Source organism: Sipha flava, unplaced genomic scaffold, assembly GCF_003268045.1.
Source record: "Sipha flava isolate LNK unplaced genomic scaffold, YSA_version1 264_pilon_pilon, whole genome shotgun sequence".
Classification (NCBI taxonomy): Eukaryota; Metazoa; Arthropoda; class Insecta; order Hemiptera; family Aphididae; genus Sipha; species Sipha flava.
The window spans coordinates 115,212-140,899 of NW_020272926.1; the positions used below are offsets into that span (position 1 = coordinate 115,212).

Consider the following 25,688-nt stretch of genomic DNA (forward strand, 5'->3'; position numbering starts at 1 on the left):
ATCTAAGACTTTGTTTAAGGACTAAAACACTACCTATAATTGTCGTAGAAGAAAAAACAGTGGACGCGGGAAATGTCTTATAAAAAAAATTATACACGTACACTGTCGTGTATGTAGTACGCCATCTGTGCGCAATTTTTGTCGGTACATGCATTTCGTTTGTTCTATGAAAATCGTGTTATTCTTCCATTCGAAAATTTGATAAAGTCTGTAGAGTTGTAGATTCGTTGCGATAACAGCCATAAAATAAAATGCTAGGCAAGAAGCAAACAAATACCGCCGGTGCATTCACTATTATTATTAATTATTAAAACTATTATTATTATTATTAATATTCTTCAGTACGCGTGCTTTTTTTAGTCAGACCGATGACGGCCAGTAGTAACTAGATTTTTGTGTTTTTGTTAAAGAAGTTAGTTGTTGACATATTTTTTTTAATCTCCTTCTATCGTTTTTTAATTTCTTGTCTAATACATTGTCCATAATTTAATTATAAATCATAAAGAATGTTAGGAGAATCTGATGAGTTTTCGGAGATTCTTAAAACTGGTTTCCCAGTGTATTTGCTAATCGCGATACCCTTGCTGTTAGTGTTGAGCCCTGTTTGTCCGGCCAATGCAGCTCATGAGTTCTCCGTATACCGCGCCCAACAGTATAGTTTGCTAGGCACCACTTATGGTAATGTCAAACATATCACTTCTGTGTCTCTTGCTTAATTTATTTGTATTGTTTGCTTATTTGTTTTCGGTTATAGGCTCCAAAAGCAGTATCATCAACCTGGAAGCTAGATCATTGAAGACTTGGAGTAGTCGGTCTAGACATTGTGTGTTTGTACTAATGGACAACTTTACTTCTGAGGAGTATGAACAAATATCAGCAGGATTGGGTGCCTTAGTTTTGATTGTACCACCAACACCCTATACTCAAGATCAGCAATTAGTAAGATGTTGATTTTGTTACTTGGCACCTGGTATATATCTGCAAGAAATATTTGAACATTATAAATTGGTATTTTTAAATGTTCAAATATTGCACTAGTAGATGCATAACCATTAATTAAAAATAATTTTATTCAATGGTAAAGCCTATTATTGTTGCAAATGTTTAGAACTATTCATGTTTTTTATTCACAGAATGTAAATGATTTTGTGAACACTTATTTATTTTTTTTATAGTTTTGTAAATAATTATTTTTTTAATTAATTTTAGAAAATGTTAGAAATCGAACAAACTATTTTGGTATCTGAAACAGCCATACCAATATATCTCATGAATTGGTCCCCTGAAGTTAAAAATTTAATGGATGATTTGGATGATAGTAAAATAATTGATGAAAACGCAAGTTCAGCTGCTAAAGGTATAAGTTATAATTGAATTAATTGAATATTATTTTATATATTACTTTTAAACATCTATTTTGTAGCTTTTATTAACTCAGTTTCTGCTAATGGATATCAAATAGTAGTATCAACAAGTAAACCAGTTTTGCAGCAGAATATTGCTATATCAACAATTCAAGTAAATCAGTCAACATCAGATTCAATTATTTAATTGTTGTTAAGTATAAATGTAATTTTAATTAGGGCCAACTGATTGGTTATGGATTTCAAGATAAGTTACCTAGTATTTTGATTGTTGCTCATTATGACAGTTTTGGTCTGGCTCCTGTAAGTAATTAATTTTGAATAATTTTTCTGATTACTTTTATAGCCTATGAATCTTTTTTAGGAGTTATCATATGGTGCTGATAGTAATGGCTCAGGAGCAGCTTTACTTTTAGTTTTGGCTAAAATATTAAGTCGAATTTATGCAGAAAAAAATCGACCAAAGTATAATGTTATGTTTATATTGAGTGGTGGTGGTAAACTCAATTATTTAGGATCTAAAAACTGGATCGAACAAGAAATGGAAAAATCTAATACATTACAAGTAAATATTTAGTAAATTTAATAACATAGTATAAATGATATTTATTAAGCTAATGTTATTATTTCAGGATGTGTCGTTTGTGTTATGTTTGGACTCTTTGGGTACGGATAAAAATATTTATGCTCATGTGTCAAAACCTCCAAAAGATGATTCTAAAATGGGAAATTTTATGAATGTAGTTTTATTTTGTTTTATTTCAGTTTTTCAATTGTATGAGTTTATATACATATTTTTTTTCTAGGAACTTAATAAAAATTTGGGAGAAAATGGACTGAAAATTATTCACAAAAAGATTAATTTGAGTAGTGACACACTTGCTTGGGAACATGAGAGATATAGTATTAAAAGACTACCTGCATTCACCCTTTCTAGTTTAAAAGTATTATAATTCTTTTTAATTACAATTGAATATGTTAAAGTTATAATTTATTTAATAATAGAGTCATAAAAGTTATTCAAGGAAAACTATTTTGGATACAAGTGAAACATTGGATTCAAAAATTGTGTATCGTAATGCTCAGATTATAGCTAAAACTTTAGTAGCTCATCTGTATGATTATAATACATCTGAAACACCTAAAATTGTGAGTATTATAATGGTATTTTAATTTATTAAATGCAATAATTTAGTAACATAAGAAAAAACATATTTTTATAAAAAAACATAACTATCATTTTTTAAAGTTTATAGTTCACAGTTTATTGTATATACTAAATGCATTTCATGTTATGCAATTAAATTTATATTAAATTAAAATATTTTTAGAGTATTGATTTTGAGTCATTGCGCAGTTCATTGGATTTATTAGTATTACAGCCTAGATCTCCACAAATAATTGCTCAAAAAGGTCACCCTTTAATTGAAAATTTATTTTCAATTATGAGCAAATATTTAAAAGACGTTAATGTGTCACATTTGACAGCAGATAAGGTCGATCCACAATTTTCTTTCTATACTGTTACCAGAGCAAATTTACAAGTATACAGGTTCGTGAAATATATTATACAATACAACTTTTGATGTTTTGTATCTTGAGCTATTACAGATGTATATAAGTAGTTTATGATCTGAGTAAACAAGATTTTAAAAATAATATATTTCTCTGCAAAGTTATAAGAGTAAAATATTTGTTTTATATTATGCTCATACTGCTAATTTTTTTTTTTTTTTAGTGTTAAACCAGCAGTATTTGATCTTATTCTTACTTTGGCCATAGTTCTTTACTTGACTATAGTCTATTTCTTTATTCAGGTAATAAATTTACAATAAAATTGTTATTATTTTATTAAATATTATTAATTTTGATTTTAGCTTGTACCAGTGGTATATGACTTGTACATTGGAACATCAAGACCAGAACCTATTATAAGTGCATCTAAGAAGAGTAATCGCAAAGAAAAACAACGATAAATAGTGATATTTATTTTATTTTATACATCAATTATACAACGCATCAATAATATATTGTTATAATTTTTTTTTTTTTTTTTGCTCAAAGCACAGTTTTATAGTCAATTTAAATTATATGAAATGTTTTTTTCTTTCTTAGTTACGATATTAACATTAGTATTTTATGTTACAGTAAATATTTTGTTAAGATTTCAGGTTAGTGAGTTATTAAAACTAGTGTAATCTATTTATTTACAAGTGAACCCCTCAGTTTATTTTGTATTATTCTGATTTTGACTGATTAGATTATTAGAAATTTGATATAAATATAATTTTGTTTCAAAGTATAATGAGATTGAAAAAAAGTTTTTATAAAGAAACAACACTGCCTATCTTGCTCATTTTTGAAACAAATAATTTCAAATGTCTAAGTTGGAATATCAAATCAAGGAATTAAGTAATTTGAAATAATGCTTTTAGGTACACCTACCCCGGTTTTGATTGTTTTTAATAATAATAATAAAAAAAAAAAAATGTGTTGATTGCTTATTTGTAATATTTAATCTTAAATAATTTATTATAAATTGAAACTTGAAATTTAAAATATAGAATTTTTCAGAGTATTCAGGTGTTGATGAATTTTTTGTAACAATGATTTATTTTTATTCTGTCGTAAAAGATACTTTTAAAAAGTATTCAAGTACAATTAAAAATACTTTTAAAACTATTTATAGATATTTTTAAATACTTTTTTTTTTAAAAGTGTTTTACATTTTTACCTTAATGACCTTATAGATAAATTTAATCATTAGAAAATTGAATTAATTTTTTGTTTTAGTTCTATCTAGTTTTACTTAAATTAATTAGAATAAGGGTGCAACATTTTTTGGTTGAGTGTATCTACTATCAAATACTATAACTTGGACAAAAATGTATCTAATGTAAACACTATACAGTCATTAGTTATTTAATAAATATGGCATAGTAGCTATTGTTATTTATTATCAAGATAATATAATAACAATGGCGATTAAAATAATAATGATCTATAAATAAAAATGTTGTACAATTTTGTATTATTTTATTTAAATATGGCGTACCTGTACATAAAATAAGAGGAAAAAAGTATTTAAAAATAGTATTTGATTTTAAATACAGATACATTAAAAAAAGTATTCAAATACTAAATACTAAATGATCTTTACTTTTTGTACCGTAACTACTCTTTGTGGTGCCCTCGGCGAATTTTATTTTGCGCTTGTTTTATATACAAAAAAATAATTATAATTTAACTAAAATGTGTCCTCTTACTTTTTTGTACCCTTGGAAACCGTCCATTTCGCCAACCTCTAGTTATGGCACTGGTCAGAAGCAGTGGTGTCTCTAGATTATATTATTGGGGGGCAAACTCCTTATATGTATTCACGTTTAGGTGAAATTATTGGTCAGAGGTAAATATTGAGGATGAATATCGTACAACAACAATATTCAATGACTATTTAAGATACGATACATTGCAATTTTAATTATTTATTTTAATAAATAAAAAGTAAAATTCCTATGTCCAGTGAGACCTCATGGTTGGGCGAGTTACAGGGATGGATTGATGGTATTACTATATAGATTTTTTAAACTAATTTACCATTACTCTTGAAAAAACGATTTTAAGTCAAAGAGGTCGGATGAATCAGTTAATAATTTTAAAGATGGTTGATAAAATAGGAGAACCATATTTTTTAATAAGGCAGATTAAACTTTTAATGTTTTAACTTTCGTTAATAAAAAATGATATCTAAAATTTGGAAAAATCAAATATTCCAAGTGTTTATAAGCTGCACTAATTTTATTTAAATATCTCAAGAGTATAAAAAATATTTAACTAAATAAATAATATTGTTTAATGGAGATTTGTTAAAATATCCGATCTCGTAGAAATTTCATCCTGTAACGCTTATAAACTGGTACGTCGAAAATGGTGCTGTATTTATCCGTTTTAATGCAAGTATTAAAAAAATTGTTGGGAAATTCATTAAATAATCTCTATCATAGTATCGTTTAGTCAAAATTTTCTTTCAGAAATCTCTCACAGTTGTGATTATCAGAGCACTTCTGGTCGAAATCATATACATAGACACACAAAACAAACCACATATATTTGTCAGAACAATACATTCCTCGTTTACTCATAATTTAAAAAGTGGAACCTTCAATAATATTTTGTATAAAATACATTTTCATTGACTTTATTTATTATTTCATTACTCGTTATTGATCAACTTGAATTTAATTATTCATTCTTCTACAGTAGTGTTATGTTTTTACTGTGCATTGTTGACGCAGTACTAATTATTCAAATGATTTCGACACAGGCACTGTAGAGTATAGGTTAGGTTATGTAGATAAATAAATATTATGAATAGTTGAGTTAGTGTACATGTGACACTTGACACGGTGAAATCTTACTCCAAACTGATCTTTGACGGTGGACGAAGATGAGCAAACACATAGGTGCATAAGTACCTAATATTACCCACGACGATGTATTGCGTTTCTCAGTTCCACGTCTATGCTTTTATCGGGAGATTTATAATTTAAGTCTGACGGCGAACGTACGGAACGCATTCAAGTCTCAATATTGCGAAACAATTGTTTTCTTTATACCTGACAAATTATCGAGGAAAACAATATATGGTCTCGTTGGGCGTCACCTACGCGTTTAACATGAATACATTACTCTATTTTGTCGTTAGTTATTCCACCATAGACTTTTTGCTTAACGATCCTCGGCCTTTGAATTTTGAACGGTTATAAATTTGTAATCGGTTTATGTTATAATCTAACATTTTATGATTAAATAGTATTGTGTACGTGATTGGAACATTATAGTTTAACATAAAATAAGTTTAGTAGTTGTGAAGATGATCGACCAAATAAAGAATAGGTAACCGCAGTAGGTACGAGGGATAACTTGCTAGTGATATCAACCGTGGACAAAGATGAGAAAATATCAGAGAGAGAAAGAAAGAGAGAGGGGTTAGGTTAGTGGGGTAGTGGAGCAGTAAGAGTTATCATTGTGGAAATAGGAGGGAAGGATCCTCTTTTAAGTCAGGAGATGGTTTGGATCGGTTAAACGTATTTATAATGCTTGATAAAGGGTTTATGTACATGCACATATGTGTTATAATATCCAACATATTATTCAAAAAAATGTGTCTATGTATTCAAGAGAACGTTATTGAAGTTAATTTATGACGTATGAATGATCGTGGTTCGTGATTTCGTAATGAATCTTCCCGCGTTACACTTTCTATACACTTCTCGCAACAGCTAAATGAACTACCTACTAGAGATCAGCACGGGCCAGGCTAGCCCGACCCACATCGGGCTTGGTCTGGGCCGGGTCATAATTTAAATATTACGAGTTGGTTATAGGTGGGATCGTAATATTATTCATTGGACCGGGTCGGTCAAACCAAAACTAATCAATTTAATTTGTAGCACTATGTATTCTATATCTATAAATAATTTTATATTTAAATTTTAATAAAATTTAGCGTATTTTTTTTTTTGTAAAACATTTACTGTCTTTATGAAATGTTTTATCTGCTAAGTCAATACTGGAAAGAAATACAGTTGATGTATATTTTTATTTACAAACGGGCATGGTCGGGTTGGACTTTGAAAAAAAAATTACAAACGGGCCTGGTCGGACTAGATTTAAAAAAAATAAAATATGGACCGGGACTGGACGACGACGATTTATAAGTTTAAGTTTTGGGCCGGATCGGGCCGAAAAAAAACGGCCCGTGCTCATCTCTACTACCTACAAATAACAGGTATAGTATACCGTTTTACGTAATATTTGTATGTTCCACAATTCCAGCGGGTACATTATCGACTTAAAAGACATCGCAGACTACAGACTTTACATCGGCCGATACATTTAGTCGGGTTGGGCTGCTATCGCGCTCACTGGGCCAACTAAACAGTTTGGTTGGTGGTGAGTACGCAAACTGGCCAATAGTCGGCCGACTGCTCTGGAAAGATTTTTTAGTTGTGCTGAACTCTGCTGACGATAGCAGTCGCTTTTTAGTATACTTTTACTACAGCTTCCCGCTCCAAAGCTCCGGTGAATCGGCCGAGTCGACAGACTAAAAATCGGCAGTGTGCGCGCGTGAAATTATCGCCATACTGATTAAGCAGTCGGCCGATAGTTCGCCGACTGTTTAGTTTGAAGGCAATCGTGCAGCCCATCGAACTTATTAATCGGCCGATACCAAATCGTTATAATGTGCGCTCTTGCGCATAACTTTGTACCGATTAAGAGCCCGACTAAACTATCGGCCGATATGAAGTCTGTGGTCTGCGATGTCTCCAAGTTCACGGGCCGCTGCGCGGTGGTTCTAAAAACGTGTGCCTTAACTGCAGGGGGTCGGCAAGTGATTTCAATAGGAGACCGGGTGATCGAAGTGTAACAAATAAACGACGTGAGTTACAGAGATAAAATGTCGAATTGTGTCGTGTTAACGCGATAACTTAAATGCTTTTTTTTTTAAACAAAAAAAATCACTATACCAACCACGAGACGGTCGTCGATTGGAGTCTGGTGAACCGAATAAAACATTGATTTCATTTTTGTCCAACGAACCGTTGGGGTAGGTACACGGTATACGTTGTGACGGTCCTGCGTTCCGGGTTCCGGACTCGGACCGCGTTTCCACCGGTTGCGGACATCACCGAACGAGCCGAACAAATTTTTTTTTTGTTTTACCACCAACTATCATAGTTCGGCGCCGCGACCGGCAACGTGCACCGGCGAAGCGTTCGCTGAAGATAAGTCATTAAGACGAACAGGAGATGGGAGGGGGGAGAGGACTCGCGCGACGAACGTACGTAACCGTTTTGAAATTCAAATTCTACTCGAAAACGGCGGCGGGCTCGCGCGAATATATTATATACGTTACGTTTGCTCTGGCATCGGCGACAAATTTATTCACCCTCGTTCAAACGGCGGCGCCGTGTAACAATATAATGTCGTATAATCACAAAATCGCATTCGTACGTGTGTCATACTCGAGCACACATAATTTCATATACACGCGCGCGTATTATTTCATGTGTGCACGAAATAAATATACGTGTACGTATCGTACGCGCACATAATTGAGTACGTTAAAACTCGTGGTTGTGCCCGTACGGTAACCGTACGCGAGTATTCGTGCGCGTACCAGTCGTTTACTTAACAATATAGTGCTGCGGTGTGTTGGCGCGCAGGAGCGGATTTAAAACCGTGATGGTGGCCCTTTGACGATGTTTATCGCGGGGGCTCTCCGAACAGATAAACCGAACTGCACGGGGGCGTATTTACGGGGTGAGAGGGAGGGGCTTAGTGGGCTGTTGCCTCTCGATGTTTCAAAAAGTACAAAGTGTAGGCATTGTCGTTGGAAAACCGCACTGTTCGATTTTGCACCCGAAGTCAGTAAAAGTCGTCAGCCACATCTGGTAACAGTTAAAAATAAAATCTATAACATCAACATTTCAAGGAACGAGAGAAAGTTGTCCAGAAGTATTCAATGAAATTTACACCGAAACCAAAGCAATCGCAACATTATTAAATGTTGAAAAAAAATCTAGGATGTGGATTAACCAAAGAAACTGTTCAAATATTCCCTATAATTCCACAGAAGAATACTACAAGACTATTACTTTTATTTCTCATTTATAAATATATAATGTCATTGTAAAATTATCGTTTTATACCTCGTAAAAAAAAAAAAAAACCAATCATTACTTCACAACATGTATTGCTTTATTTTTGCGTCGACAACACTATTTATTGTACCAAAACAGCAGTACATTTTTACATAGATGATTTATCAGGTTTTAATGATTCAATAGAAGCCGAGTATCAATTATAGATTTCCAAATGAAAAACACTAGAAAAACTGTCACGACCAAAAATATCAACAGATACTTTAATTAACTGTGATAAGGTGTATTTTCTAATATACAATAATTGATAAAATACTTATAATACTTCCTGTATTAACATCATCAGCGGAATGAAATTTTTTGAAAATGCGTATCTAGATCGAAGACATATTTAAGAAGCTTACTTCAGAAAATCGCCTCGTCGGTTTAGCATTATTAGACATTCATAGAGATATTTCAATAACAGATGAAAATGTTTTAAATAAGTTTTCCAACAGCGGAAGAGCCAGGCGACTTTCACTTATCATATAGTTTTGTTTTGTAATAATTATATATTATATAATACCATGGTACATAGGTAATAATACAAGAGAATGATTTTTATTTTATTTTGTGCTTCATGGAATATTCTTACATCTTTATCAGCCCCCCCCCCTCTAAAATAAAAAAACTCTAGATACGAGTCTGGAACAACACATTTTTTGCTCGTTAAAATAATATATAACTTTTTTTTAAACTTTCTTCTCACTACTTATTTTGTGTATGTTTATTTAAATAAAATACATTTTTCCATACTTACAAGTCTGAGGAGTTAAAACCAAATCGGTGGTGTTCTCTGGGCTGCAGATCACTCAACTTCTCTTCTCAAAAGTGCCCCCGGTCGTATACAATTATATTGTAACGTGTACAATATATATTATGTGATCCGTAGTAGTACATGTAGTACACAGTGTATGAGTAAATTATAATATTTTATCGTACGACTACTACGTTAAAAATGTTTTCGGGGCGACTGTAATAATTGCGCGCATGTTGTTCCGCTTTTTGTTTTTATTAAAAATTTTAAATTGTGTAAAATATTATTTTGTGCTAACTCCGTGCTCGTTCGCCATATCCGACCATCTCTCACGCCCTCGCGCCGTCCCGGACTTTTTAATAAACGTAGTGTATTTCTGCGGCCATGATAACGGCAATAGAGCATTCCCGTAAATATTCCGTTTAATGTGCATCTGTCATCCTCGTGTGTAAAACCGCGTTATTGCTACTTGGCGAACTTATCTCGGCAAACTATTACAAATTCGTTTATGTGTACTTATAATATATATATAAAGTCCTAGTTACAAGGGGGCTGGTAATTAAAATACCTCTCTCTCCTCTCCCTTCCATTCTCTATCAATCCTTATTTTTCTCTTTTCCTTTTTATCTCTTTACAAGATAATATATATATATAATCTTTATACTTTATATATTTTCTTTCCGTTTCGTGTTTTTGCTTATTTTTTGCATTAAAAATATTTGATGTCCTTGTAAAATTCACACTTCATATCATTGAATTCTTTAAGTGTCCTACATTTGGATATTTTCAGTTTAGTTTCCTTTGTCTATTCTATTTTTGTCTATATATTTAATACAACAGATCTAATGTGTAATAAATATACAATCATTTCGTAATGATTAATTATTTGTGTAGTATTTTATACGTTTTTATGTGGTTTTATTTATATTGCAATTATAATTTCCGGAAAGAATTTATTAAATTTAATGTTTTAATAATTTAAATTCAGTTTTTGTTTTTTATTATATTTATAACTCTTATGCAATACAATTTTCTTGTGTATCACTATATATTATAACTTAAAATTTATAAGACAGATTCGAGAACGGTGGTGGTAGTGGTGACAGTTATTGGAAGTATCCATAAATTTCTGATTATAAATCATAATAATACACTTTGCGAATAAGTTTCATATAATAAAGCCGGGGTATGTTTAAAACTTTTCATTTGATCACTAAAATATGTTTATATATAAACTCGAGTAATTTTATATTACAGTGATTGAATTACTGTAGACTTGTTTTAAAAATTAATTTAAATTAGAGTTTCGGCGAGGTTCCAGTTTCCGATGTTGAAATTATTATTCGGTTCTTAAACCGGTTATTTTCAGTACGGTTCTAGTCACTGTTTTATATGTTCAATGATCAGTGCATAGAGAGTGAAATATAAGGGCCTCGATTTCAACACGACAGAGAATCCATCAAAACTTTGACACCCCACACATGTCGGTCGCTATCAGATAACTTTCTACGAAAACATATACCAAATTCACATCATGTACCGTTATTTTACTAACAGTTAAATTCGCATTTGCACTGTTGCGATGATACAAAGCGATTTCAATATAGTTGAATGAAGTTATACACTTGTACGAGTGCAATTACGTTATATAATTCCAAATGGCAAAACCGTAATTGCACGCGTTGCTCCTCTCTAGGCACGTGCGTATATGCTGAACGTATTAATGTAGTTGTACAATATTATTATACGTACTGATCGTTTGGATTTCCTACGAAAATGGTGCGGTGGCGAAACGATTCCGGCTCGTCCGGAAGGCGTGAAGCTCGACTCGGCCGACATCCGGCAGTAACGTTCGGAGTGCTATAACATAATGCATTCGCGTTGGTCAAGGATCTGGCGACCGAGCACCCCGGCTCCCGTGGCCGATACAAGTTTACGTATATATCATGTTTTATTATAAATCAAAAAGATGCTGTTAAAAACTTTGCACTGTCAGAACAACTCGAGGGCATAATAATATATTATGTTGCAATGTGACGCGAGTATCGTACTATCATATTGTGGGTGGTTATATTAGATTATGGTACGCATTATTGTGTGCATTATTTATTCTGTATCGTGTACGATCTAATATTTTCATGATTGATTACGAAAACCGAAAACGCTTTGAATTGATCGAATAATCGGTCGACGTACAAAATACGTCGCACCACGTATTGCGAATGATGTATCGGAGAAGCTAAGAAAGTATGATTTTTACGAATGCTTGTTATAAATACACTTTGTAATGTTCGATTCTTATAATATGTCAAACCAAACGTATTTATTGAAATATTTATAATATTATTCGCGTTTTCGGAAGAGTCGGTATGATGATGGTGATGGCTAACGCGGAATTACTATCGGTTCCCTGTTATTGCAGTTATGATTTTAATTAATTATTAATCATCGGAAATTATTGACGTCGACGTAACATATCGTTTGTTATGTGCAACATTTCAATCCTTATTTTTAGTAGTATCTACTTGGATCTACGATAGTCATATGTAATATTCATAAGCATGAGTACAAAGGAGCAATATTTTTTTTATTTTTTTTATTTTTTTCTGAGGGGTGGTAGGATTTCATCATGAAATACTTATTGCCAGGCATTTTAATTGATTAATGTATTGTTTCTTTGATTCAATAAAAATATTGTTTAATTGTACATAAATCCTGTCTATATCAGCTATGCATAATACAATATGCGTCTACATTGATGAATAGCTGTTTACGGAGTATTTTTACAAAAGTAATACATTTTGCGTTCAATCGGCAACAACTTTTGATTCTGCTGGCAACATTAGTAATTAGAAATATTTCCCCCTACATTAATTTCTTAAGTCTAAAAAATGAATATGAAACGCTCTTAATATTATAATATACCTTATGTAACCCAAAATATAATGAGAAATAATCAATGATACAGTATACTCCAGTATATATTACAAGGAAAGATAGAAGGACAAAGAAGTGTCGGAAGAAGACGAATATCTTGGATGAAGAATTTCCGCGACTGGTACAATATAACATCAATAGATTTATTTCGGGCAACACTTATCAGGAATGACATTGCCAATATGGTATCTAACATTTGGAACGGATAGGAACTCATAGAAGAAGAATCCAAAATAATTTCCACTTGAAATTTATTATCTTTTTTTTTTTTTTTTAATAAAAAATTCTAAAATAAACTTGTACAAATATTGCAAAAAGTCTTACATTTATTTTTAATGCTTAAATTTAGCGTATAAAATAGTTTTTAAGACTTATAAATTATAACATGGCGTTTTACTTGAAAAATAATAAAATTTCAAACAAAATGGTGAGGTATGTATAACTTATTCTGATTCTTATAGTAATAGTGTTGGTGGGAAATCGTCATTTTTGGACTGATTTTTTTTTTTTATATATTTTTAATTTGTTATTAGTTATGTTGTTCCATCTGGACTTTAATTGCTGGATTGAGATGTGGTCGATTATTCTTGATATGTTTGTATGATAGTTTATTTACTTCAGTTGATTCGGGAGATGCTATAACTTGGTTTGCTAATAGATCGGTTTATTCATTACCGATAATACCGGTATGTGAAGGGACCCTTAAGGTCTATTACATAAGCTCGATGATATTTTTTGAGTTGGCTCTAATGATGTATTATTTTGTTTGATGTTTTATGATAATTCTACGTAAAAATCTAAAAGTTTCTTTGAATATGTAATTAAATGAGTTTTGAATAGAATTTTAATTTTTTCAATCGATTTTTTATATGTTTCGGTATTGGTAGTACTAAACACAGCGAAAACAATTAGAGAGCTTCGTCTGGCCATGTGTTTGGAACTTAATACATTTAGAACACTTTTTTACAATAAACACATGGACACAGTATAATGTGCTTTACATGGATAATTCTTAACTTCAATTATTATAAAACATATTCAATCATATGAACTCGGAAAGCGCAATGCACATATATTGTTACGGGTGCACGTGGACGGATTGTAAAATATTGTATTATATCAGTTGCCCTGGGGACAATATCAATATCGATATTTACCTCAATAAGGCCGTTTTATTAGTTGTGTTACGTTTTTGGTATTCATCGCGTTGCATTCTATAGCATATTTTAAATAACGAATCAAACATATTAGAACCTATCACGATAGTGATGGTAATGTGGATGGAGTTGAAGTACTTCGGAAAGTGGATTCGGCCATGTAGTGGATATTTTATGAAAATTATTTATCAAAGCCACTGGTCAAACTCGAAGATATCCACGAACAGATAAGGTTATTACAAATTTTCAAGGCCTCTGAAAAAGAACTCTGTATGGGGCACTGAAGTTTTTCTATATTTCGCTATACATATAATTCGTTTAATCTATGTTATAATAAGCGTCAGGAATTTAAGTCCCATGAACTGGGTAACTATGGATAAAATATTTTTTAAAAAACTATTTGAGCAGATGATAAGACAACACACATAGATCTCGTAAAGGTAAAAACATTAAGGATAGATTGGTGCACAAGTTTAGTAAAATTGATATTACGTGAACTAGACGCCCAAATTGAAATATTTCTCTAATACCGTGATTTAATAAAGAAACGTAATGAGAACATGCAGTTCGAGATGTATACAAATTTTTCCTTAACTTAGTGTGGACTAATATCATATGATTTATATCTGATGTTTTTCAATGACGATTATTAACTATGGTAACGATTGTGATACGGTATCATATTTTTCAAAGATGTTTATATATTTTAAATCTTAACTTAAATTTATCGATATTTTCATAACCAATCATTTTTAGATTCAATATATTATAATATATATAGGTTAGGTCAGGTTATATATATATTATAATATATTATACAACTTACAATTATACCAATATAAAATGAATCTGTATTTATAAAAATAATGTTTGAAAATCTTTAATTATTATATTTGATAATCAGGAAACGTTATTGTATAATATAAATTAAAAAACTTGGACCGGTTTGCATATGTTATTATGAACGGATTGTAAATAACCGCATTTTTAGGATTTTAAAATCGTTATAAACGAAAAAGAATTGTAGTATATAATGGAGAATGTTACATAAGTTGTGCCATTATTTTATTATAAAAACGTTGAATATTAATTTATTATTTAATAGTTGCTGTTTCAATCAATTATCGCACGAAAACAAGTAAAGATTTCATTAATTAAGAATTTGATTAATTGCACCAAGTTCATCAGATAATATTTTGTTTGTTCCACGTTGCGCATTTTCGTTAAATCTTATTATGTAGATGCATTTCAAAATACGGACATATAGTTTATGATAACATTGGTTTTACTAAGTGGACGTGACGTATACATTTTCTGCGTAACATATAATAATATAATATCGATAGAAATCAACAGCGAATCAATATGTTACGATCATGTCTTATTAATTAAAATAATAAAACTAATGAAATTGTATTCATAATATTTTTGTAGCTGATGAATTTTAGATGGAATAATAGAAAAATCGTAAATTGCATAGTAAATATTCAAATCGTTTATTTTTCGATACTGTATATCACTCGAAAAAAAAAATCATAACTTTTAGACTCCAAGAGTATTACATTGATTGCACTTGTAATCAATTTACTTTCACATGAAAAATGAGAGCATTTGTCATGTGAAAGTAAAAAGAGCACGTGCGATACTTAAAACTGAAGATCATTTTTTTTTTTCTGTTAACAGCCCAAGGGCTGGTTGGCAGCAATTCTCCACTCTTGACGCTTCTCCGCTTTCCTTTTCAATTCGCAATATGATCTGCAGTCCATATCTCTTAATATTTGACTAATGTAATCCAGTGGTGGTCGCCCTCTGCTGTTGTTCCCTTCAATGGCACCTTCTATTATCCTGCTAAGTAGACTGTTTTGCCGCAGTATGTGTCCAATTAACTTAGCTCTTCTTGTTTTTAAGATCTTCAGAAAGCTTCTTGTTTCTCCGACTCTTCGATAAACTTCATCATTTGTTATGTGTTCTGTCCAACTTATTTTAAGTAGTCTTCTGTAACACTTTGTCTATGATCATGAAGATCATAAGCTCTGGAAATTTAGGTCACTGGTAAAATATATGTTTACTTGTATCTGTTTAAAATGAACTGAACATCGCCCGCAACACATTTGTGTAGTACTATTGCCTATATACTACGCCGTCGTGGTATTTTTCTAAAACAAATTAAAATTAATGTTGAATTACGGTGTAACTGGTAAGTAAAAATTGTACTCAGCTTTAAAAAATTCTTTTAAGCTTCAAGTGAGGTGTGGAACCACCTGTTTTACAGTGATTTTTAGGTTTTCCGTCATTAAGCTTTTGGATGGTAAATCTTTATCAAAAGTCCCAATGGTATTTCACGAGGTCAAAAATCCAATTAATAAACTTTTGAATAATTATTTTCGATTTTTTTCGTATTAATGAAAAATTGAAAAAAAAATCGATGAAAAAATATTTGTTTTTATTAATTTTGTTAAAATAAATAATTGTATGTGTTTTAGATGAATAATATGTGTTTAAAATAATAATTAAAAAATTTAATCTACCATAATAACACACAAGTATCAATATTTTATCAAAAAAAAAAAAAAAATTAAATATAAATTAATTTAATTTAAAACCGAATAAAAATTATATTAAAAATTACTCTATAATTTATTGTATAAACATATAAAATAAAACCAATATGTTTTCAGATAAATAGTAAAAATAATTTATAATGTCTAGAAATACTGCAGATTATTATTTCGTTTTCACATAAAATTTCAAAATATCGTAATATTCATAACATTATATGTATTTTTAATTTTTTTATATATTGATGTTATTTGAAACCAGAATCGATGTGGATTTGTCGTTCATCAATGATACAAATAACTGGAGAGTTTAAAATATACTTATTATCAGTTTTACCTAACGTACGTTTGATTCAAAAGCCATATAATAAATAACACATAGGAACAGTTCATCAAAAGATACATCAACATGTATAGGTATATTAAAATCTATTTCACTCAAATAAGCAAATCGATATTAAAATAATCAATTAAGATATTTAATCAGTTTGGGATTCTACACACGAGAGCGCGTAAAATAGTTATTAAATTATTACAAAAATCGTGCATTGAGTTTTGTCGTTCGGATGTGTTTGGAAACAAGGACGTTGGCTAAATGAATCTTCGCAACTTGTTATCGCTATTCTTTCGGTCTCGTGGTTTGGGCTGGTATTGCGGTCAGCCTGTCGGAAGGGGAACGGGGAAAAAATGTAAACTGATATCGGATGTCCAAGTCCGAGCGACGGTCGAAAGGACCGTGGACGATCGCAAATCTTGAAGATACCGTGTCACGGCGACGGGCGCGGGCGAAGTCATGACAATATCGCGTTAAGGTTTCCGTCGGAACATTAATCATACGTTGCGCGGGTCGTTTCGATGTTTTTCTCGCCCCCGTTCTCGCGGACGTCTTCGCTCACCTCAGCTTCTCACCCCTACTCACAACCCGTGTCATTGACGACCGTCAGTCCTCCTTCCAGGTCCCATCCCCCACCTTGCTTCTGTCCCCATAGTGCGCGTCAACGGGTTTCCCCCGCAAAGATTACCTACGCGCCGAGAATGCGCCCACGCTATTTCGCTAATCGTCACGTCCATCAGGGACGGTTTTTTTTCTTTCTCGCCACTTCTTTTCGTCCTGTCCACCACCCGCACGTGGTGCGTTATCTTCTCCGAAAGGCCCGATTTACATGTGTTACGTCGCGCGTACCGCACTTACGGGCATGGAATATTGTCGTAAGTCCCCCCCACCACTCGACCGTGTGACGTTTTCAAAATAATGGAACGTGGCGAAAAAAAATATTTAGCAAAATGCGGAAACGGTCGCTTTTTCGGTTCGCTATGAATCAATAGGCGATCGTGAAATGTCCTCGGCGTGGTACCGTCACGAAATTTGAAAATACACTCTAAATTTGCGTCCGAAACGTATAAATCATATTGACTGCACGTAATTTGCAATCAAATGGCACTAGAACTAGTATAGATTGAATCGATAATAACTGTTATATGAACTCAATTCTCGTAAAAACGGTTTTGTGATCGGTATTATTGTTCACCGGGCACGTAACAGATTTGAATAATTTTACGTTTTCCATGTCGTCTAAATTTAAGACTAGCTTGTTGGAATTGGTGTTCAATTCAAAAATTATTTTTGAATTCCCTTTAACCCATGATTTTTGTTTTGGTGTGGTTTCCCAAAAAATATATTTGACTATTTATAATGCATACAACTACCGGCAAATGTTGTACCAAAAATTTTTTCATTTACCTTTTTAAAAAAATATTAAAACTCAATATAAAAATTAAAAGAAACACTATATCAAAATAATTCAAGCTACATGTTTTTTTTTTCATACCTTAAGTTATGGTACATAAGAAAAAAAACTGTTTCGATTTATTGTTGAATACTCTAAAATTATAAGCATACAATAATTAAAGCTTACACTGTTTCATTCTGTACAAATCTTACGGTCTAAACGAGTGATCAACTAATGCAAGATGAGAAACCCTAGGTTGTTTTTTATAATTGAATTTCATTGTTTATAATAATAATTTCATCTACTGAAATTCACAGTTTTATCCATTTTATGTATTGTAAGTGATGCTTAGAAATCACACATGAGGTAATAATTGCTAAAATTGTTTGTGATTTTCCGGCGTCGCGTCGGTGCCATATGATGCGGTAGTATGACCGGATGGCGCTCCATTGCGCTATTTTGTCGGGTAAAATATTACGTCCATTTAACACACACATATATATGTATACATGATATACAAAGCATATTACGTATTATAATGCACTAGAGGATTATAACAACGAGCGTATACATTATATAATATTCTCTCTCTCTCTCTCTCTCTCTTTTTCTCTACTATAGCTCTACTATAAGTCTCTTTCGGTTCGTAATCACCCACGTGTATCCCTCACATGCAACCCTTTATAGTCTACACCCCTTTACACCCTCCTACAATTACGTATACACACACAAATAATAACTAATAAACTCTTACTACTATTACTACTACTACTACTACTACTACTACTACTACTACTTCTGGCTGGAAACAGAATTTCGAGCGTTGAAGTGTATATATGACGGTCGGGTGCATTCCATTATCACGCAGTGTCTGTATATGGATGAATATATGTATTATGTACGCGCCGATACAACAACGCGTATGTCTCCGTGTATCTCAGCAACAGTAGCCGGTATTGGTGAAGAGACTAGATTATATAATTCTATATCGTCACATGCCAATTTTCCAGTTGTTGGCCGTCTCGATTTTTTTCCCAGGCGATTTTCGAAATCCACTGCCCCGTTTTCTATAAATCCAATACCGTTCCCGCATACGTCGATCATCATGGCGTATTGTTTCCCGACGAAAGCTTGAGCTTGTAGTCGATTTTATTGGCCGGATACAACGAAACTTCTTTTCCCGATGAATAAACCCTTTTATTGTCACGCGTCATTTAATGCTTATGGTTATCATTTGCAACATTTATGAGCACAATATATTTGGTTTTTATACACGATGTTATAGTCTCAACAATGCGAACTTAAAACCATTTCTTGTTTGTATGTGATTTTTCTTTTCAGTTGGTTTACAAGAAGTTGTGCATTATTATTATACAATACAATGTTAATACTTCCGTCAAGTTTTCTTTTATTTTGCAATATTTCGAAGCGCACAGCGAGATTCTTTAAATTGTAAACCTATTAAATGTATTCAGTATAAATCACGTTAGATAACTTAAAATTCTGTTGAACACTTTATACGTAGAAACCCGAGTTATCCCATCAATATAAATCAAAATAAACACAACTGCTGAAAACTTTAAAGTGTTTAATAAGGCGATATACCGTTTGAAACATAAATAAAATGCGAATGAAAATAATTTCAAAGTCAATTAATAAGTTTTGTTATTAAAGTTCGACAGAAAATTAGTATTCAAAAATTTTATGTAACTTTTATCCAACGCAATCATACAAAGAGCTAATAAATGTATATTATACACAAGGCTATATTTAATTTTAAATTCTTACCGTCGGATCATTCAATCGTTCGGTGTAATTTTTAGATACAATTTACGAACGTTATTTTATATTATATATATAATATTTATTATAGTATTATATTATAGTATTATTTATTATAGTTATATTTTTACACCATATTTAATTGCGGGGAAAATATCTATTACATACCATAATATTAGTTACAGACACGGAAAATATGGCCCATATATCATTCGTCACGTTGAATATAGTTTTAGCATATAAATATTTAAAAATAATTACAATTTTATCCTAACAGAATGGAATTTATTAATGTTATTGCAGAATGTAATCATACGTTTTATATTTATATTATTTTTTAAAATACTGATTATAGAGTAGGGTTTGAGTTGTTTTATTGTATTGTTGACATTTTTTTATCAGTAAATTTACCAATATTCTCTAAATTATTTATCTACGTAACTTAATAATAATTTGAGATTCAGCTGTAAACATCAAAAAAACCTACTATGCAAACCACTATAATGTAGGTCCATAATTTTCGAGAACAATAGAAGGAATAAATAATTGATATTTACTTATTGAACTATAGTTTCGTACACAGTGTCTAAAATAAAGTGGACTATTTATCATAATATTACAACACCATGACGTCGACGTTGTTCACAATATTCTGTACAATGTTTTCGAAAACTAACCAATATATCTACGTTTCGGTTTTCTGAAATCATATGCTGTACCGGTAGACGTATTTTAAATAACAAAAAGGATGTTCGAAATTTTTCCGTTCAACTTGAAAACCACACTCGCTGCGTATAATAAGATTAACATTAACTACCGGGTAAACATGCAACACGATGTAAAATTGGATATTTTCCACCCGTTATATATATATATGGTTAACATCACGTTATTTTAACGAAGATTATATATTGTATTTTATTTCTTTCATGATAAGTGAACTTGCCATGAGCTGAACACGTCAAAATTATCCAATCATAATTCCAACTGATACGATCAAACCACATGGTGTGTCGTTGAACAAAACCGTACGTGTGAAAAATTATGAGCATAAAAGGAAAACGGCTCTTGGTTTTGGCATAACACATTTTCGTGCGAATATTTTACTTTACGTGTGAGTATCGCTGATTACATTATACTAAAAAGAGCACTCGTGTAAACGCGAGAATTACGTTTATTTTTTTTGTTTTCAGGTTTCATTTCACTCAACAAAAACAATCCAAAATCGAAAATGGGCGCTGAAAAGGTATCCATGAATATCGTTGTCGTTGGACAAGTACAATCTACTAAGGCCATCAACACCACCGTCAAAGTCATCGCAGCCACCAGCCAATTAATGGTGAGTAAATATTATTTTAATAAAAAAAAAAAAAAATTTATTCAAGTATCATTGTTTTTTCGATAACTTTTTAAAATAAAAACTTACATTTTTGCATGCAAATTTTTGCGGGCTTTTAATTTTGGTTATGTTAATGATCGGTGCATTATAAAAGTAATTAGTGATTTTAAAACGGAAAAGTTACTAATTTTATAGGCATAATTGTAATTATTTTATAAAATCAACAGATTGTATGACGTACAATAATATTTATAGTATACGTTGCAATTGTTTAAAAGAAACTTGATATAGTTTTTCAGATAATTTTATGCAATTTATGAAATTAATAAATCTGTATTCCATTAATATTAATAATAATAATGATAATATCTTATTAATGAACATTTTAAGTTCATAAAATTTAAATATTTATCTAATAATTATTTTTAATGTATATAATTTATATTACATGTAGTTTTTATTTTGTTTCAGAACTATTGACCATGTAATCCATTGAAAATTTAAATATTCCATAGTCCAAACAATGTATATTTTACTATTTGTAATTAATATGTATTGATAAAAATAATAAACAAACACGTCTGGTTATAGTATTATTTTATTTATTACTTCATTCTTATCTTTGCTTTTACGCCGATTACGAATCGTTATATAATAAAAAACACTAATTTATTATGGCAGTCAGGTGAGCCGAGATCAGTCATAAAATTAATATGTTTGAGATCTGACTTAATTTTATAATTTATATCTATATAATTAATATTGGGTAGGCTGAAAAAAAATAATCCATAGTGTTACATTTTTTTTTAAATATATTATAAGAGAAATGGTTTTGAACGAAAATAATTATTATTCTTAGAAATGTTTTTTCAACTAAAACAACCGTTATCGAAGTATTATGAGACTGGCGAACCTTAATTATTTTGAACTATATTATTCGGGTTTGACCAAATTTGCTATTTGAGTTAATACTTTTATTAATATTGTAGTTATTGAAAATATTGAATCAGTTAAATATGTTTTAAAATAAATTGAATAATAAACAAGATCATAAGATATGAAATTTATATCTTGAATAGATCACTCAATTTTTTAACACATATAGTAATAGTAATATTAGGTTATTACTATTACATTACTAGTATATTATCACCAAAATTGTGTAATATTAAAAATACAATTAAAACTATAATTAAAATTGTCATTATTAATTATGTAAATATATTAGTAACTATATTATTTTTTATTATTATTACTATTAAAAGAGAAGTAAAAAAATTGTTAATACGAAGAAAAATGTCTAAAAAAAAATAAAGAAGATATTCGGTCCTAGGCGTCAGAAATTGCCGGTGCAGAAAATTAAAAATATTTTATATTATCTGAATAAACGGAAAAACTGTCAGAAATGAAAGTTTTTTTCGGTCCATTGAATTTCTGTTTTTGACAGTAATCATTGAAATAATAAAATAATAATAATAAAAAACGTAATAATAATAAGGTTTTCACTAACGATCGTTTTTTATATTGTATAACTTTTAAAATAATATTGAAAACCAATATTTAAAAACCAACAGTTAAAAAAATAGTATCAACCATTTGATTTTTAGCTCATGATTTGAATTTTCAATAAAAACAGAAGCAGGAGAGAAACTGCAATCTGAAATAAACGATTCCACGACCGTTTTCAAATCAACCATAACCAAAATAACCTACCGATAAAAAAAAAAAAAAAAACTATACACGCACTTCATATACTTGGCAACCCCCACGGTCAGTTAAAAAGGAATTGGTTTCGTAACTTATTACATACATAAACATGATGTATAAATATTTTTCTTCTTTAAAAAAATAATGTTTCATTTTAATGGGTGACTTTAAAACCACTCACGCCTGTAGCATTATCTCTTGCAGAAATACTGAACAACTTAATGTGCCATTAATACGCAGATCGCGGGAATATCATAAAAATAAAATAATAGTTACATCCTTATATTTTGTCTAAAAACCACGTTGAAGAATATTTAACTGATCGCTTTCTTATCCATACTGCTATATTAATATTTATGTTTATGTTCATTTTAAAGCTTTAGAAAAAGTAAAGGCATACCTTAATAAATTAGTTTTTTTATTATTCTCGAGTTTATTGTAAATTTAAAAATATCACATAGGTTTTAAATAATTTTAATGAAAGAACAGTTCATGTAAAAACGTACAATTAATATACTATTGTTTAAGATGTACAATATAATTTTAAGATAAATTCCATAAACTCTATTATTCAATAGAAAAAAAAGTTGTACACTGGAATAAATAGGATCTTTTTGAATAACTGAATGGATACTATCTATTTAATTTTATTTGAAAAAATATTTTCAAACAAGTTCAGTGCATTCATAGATTATATACTCGTATATATATTATGTATATTTAATCTATGGTTCATTTTAATTGAAACGAATGTTCAAATATGGAATATATATTAAAAAAATTACTATATTTATCAGGATATTTGAATTATTTTTAATACAAAGGCTTAATTGAAATATAATAGTAAAAATTTTTTTTACATTAAGACTTTCAATACATTAAAGTATTATTTATATTATTAGATTTTACACAAAATAAATATAGATGAAGACTGATATTGTTTGAAAAAACTTAGTATTTTTTTTTTTTTTTTTTACTTTTGTCGTTAAATTAAATAATAAGCATGTAAATATTTCTTGGGAAATATTACTATACAATTAAATTATTAATAATTGGGGATATCATGAAAAGAAGCAGTAAATAAAATTATTAAAATTTCAATCGTTTCAAACGTTTTTTGATAAATAGGTAGTATTAAGCAACGGGTTGTACAACTGTGCCGTACTGAGATAACCGGAACGAAATGAGTGTTCAATATAGAAATCATTGGCGCAACATATTTTACTATCAAAGGCGTTGGAAAAAAAAAAACTTAAAATATGGCGTGATGATCATATTCCGATACGACGATATGGCGTGTGATGCAATATGTAATATTCGGTAACCTTGACAGATAATATATTGGTTTATGTGTAAGACTGTTTATTGATTTATTTATTTTAGGTATATACTTAGACATTGTTTTTCGCGTAAAAATCGGGCCAATTAATGTATTAATATCGACATATATTTTATATATTTAAGTTGAATATTTTTGATATTTTTACACTGTTTTCACGATAGATTAATAAAAACAAAATTGACTGAATTTAATTAATTTTTCATCAACACAAACTTGATTATAATTGATAGGTGTATTGATGATTTTATGAATGTTCTACTATTGTTCATAATTTTCATCCTTTTGATGTCAAAACGCCATAGAATTGTATAATTATTTGAGATTATTTAATATTTCTGAAATACACTGAAAACTTCTAAAATTTATTTATGACATATTTTCATCTTATCAATAGATTTTATTTATTGTTTGAAAAACAACATCATTATTTCTGCAGGTTTCACAAATTGATGTATATAATCGATGTTTAAAAAATTTTTCTCAGAAATGACGTTTAAACCATATACTTAATATCGATACATTTTGCTCTCGGAAGTGAATATTAGTATTTGATTATTGTTTTAAAAAATGCATTAGGACTTTGATTTTTCATCAATCACCAGATTTGAGTCTTAACGGTACTATATGTTGTATAATAAATGAAAATCTATGCGATTTAAACAACGGGAAAAACTGGTTTATTTTGTAGTGTTAGTATTTTATATGAATTACGTATAACGTTGTTAACGGCACAATTAAGTAACACGTTGATGAGCTCAGTAATTCGAAACAAGTTCTAATATGAATAACTATATTTCAATTAATTAAACTACAACACAATAATGATGACAATAATCTAATGCAATTTACAGACCTAGTTTTATACTATTATTAAAATTATTACTATCCATATTACAATGAAATAATGGAATCAATGGATTTAATTTAATTGAAAATTTAAATTAATTTACTTTATTGTACATCATGTATGTATAATAGCCATTAAAGGTATACAAAATTATTTAGTTTGAAATTCCGAATTGTTTTTTTTTTTAATCGAATATAATAAATCGTATCCAAAAAAGTGTTGAAATAAAAAGATATCCGTTTTACAGAATGTCGAACAAAATAAAATTATCTACCATACTTATAACAGACAACAGACATTTGCATGAATAAAATGTTTACTACTAGTTCGTATTCATTTTAATACGTTTTGCGATAGCTAGATTATAAAAGTCGAGTGTCATCGTAGCGTGATTGCGTGATTAAATTAACAAATCGGGTTATGCAGTAGATTGAACTTAAGGGTGTACGCGGGTACGTGCGA

The 25,688-nt window shown here is 30.2% G+C and overlaps 1 protein-coding gene and 1 long non-coding RNA gene across 2 annotated transcripts; both read left to right on the top strand.

Moving 5' to 3' along the window:
* The first annotated feature begins 238 nt into the window (after positions 1-238).
* Positions 239-3,390, top strand: LOC112685067 (nicalin-1). The gene is made up of 12 exons (XM_025556837.1): positions 239-678; positions 755-939; positions 1,210-1,357; positions 1,424-1,518; positions 1,584-1,667; positions 1,729-1,929; positions 1,997-2,104; positions 2,171-2,308; positions 2,370-2,513; positions 2,696-2,916; positions 3,103-3,181; positions 3,242-3,390. Exons 1-12 carry the CDS (start codon positions 507-509, stop codon positions 3,338-3,340), a joined length of 1,674 nt encoding a protein of 557 aa, XP_025412622.1. The 5' UTR covers positions 239-506; the 3' UTR covers positions 3,341-3,390.
* Positions 3,391-20,993: 17,603 nt separating this feature from the next.
* Positions 20,994-21,897, top strand: LOC112685078. The gene is made up of 3 exons (XR_003148757.1): positions 20,994-21,105; positions 21,185-21,330; positions 21,802-21,897. It is a non-coding gene; the product is annotated as an uncharacterized LOC112685078 (long non-coding RNA).
* The last annotated feature ends 3,791 nt before the right edge of the window (positions 21,898-25,688 follow it).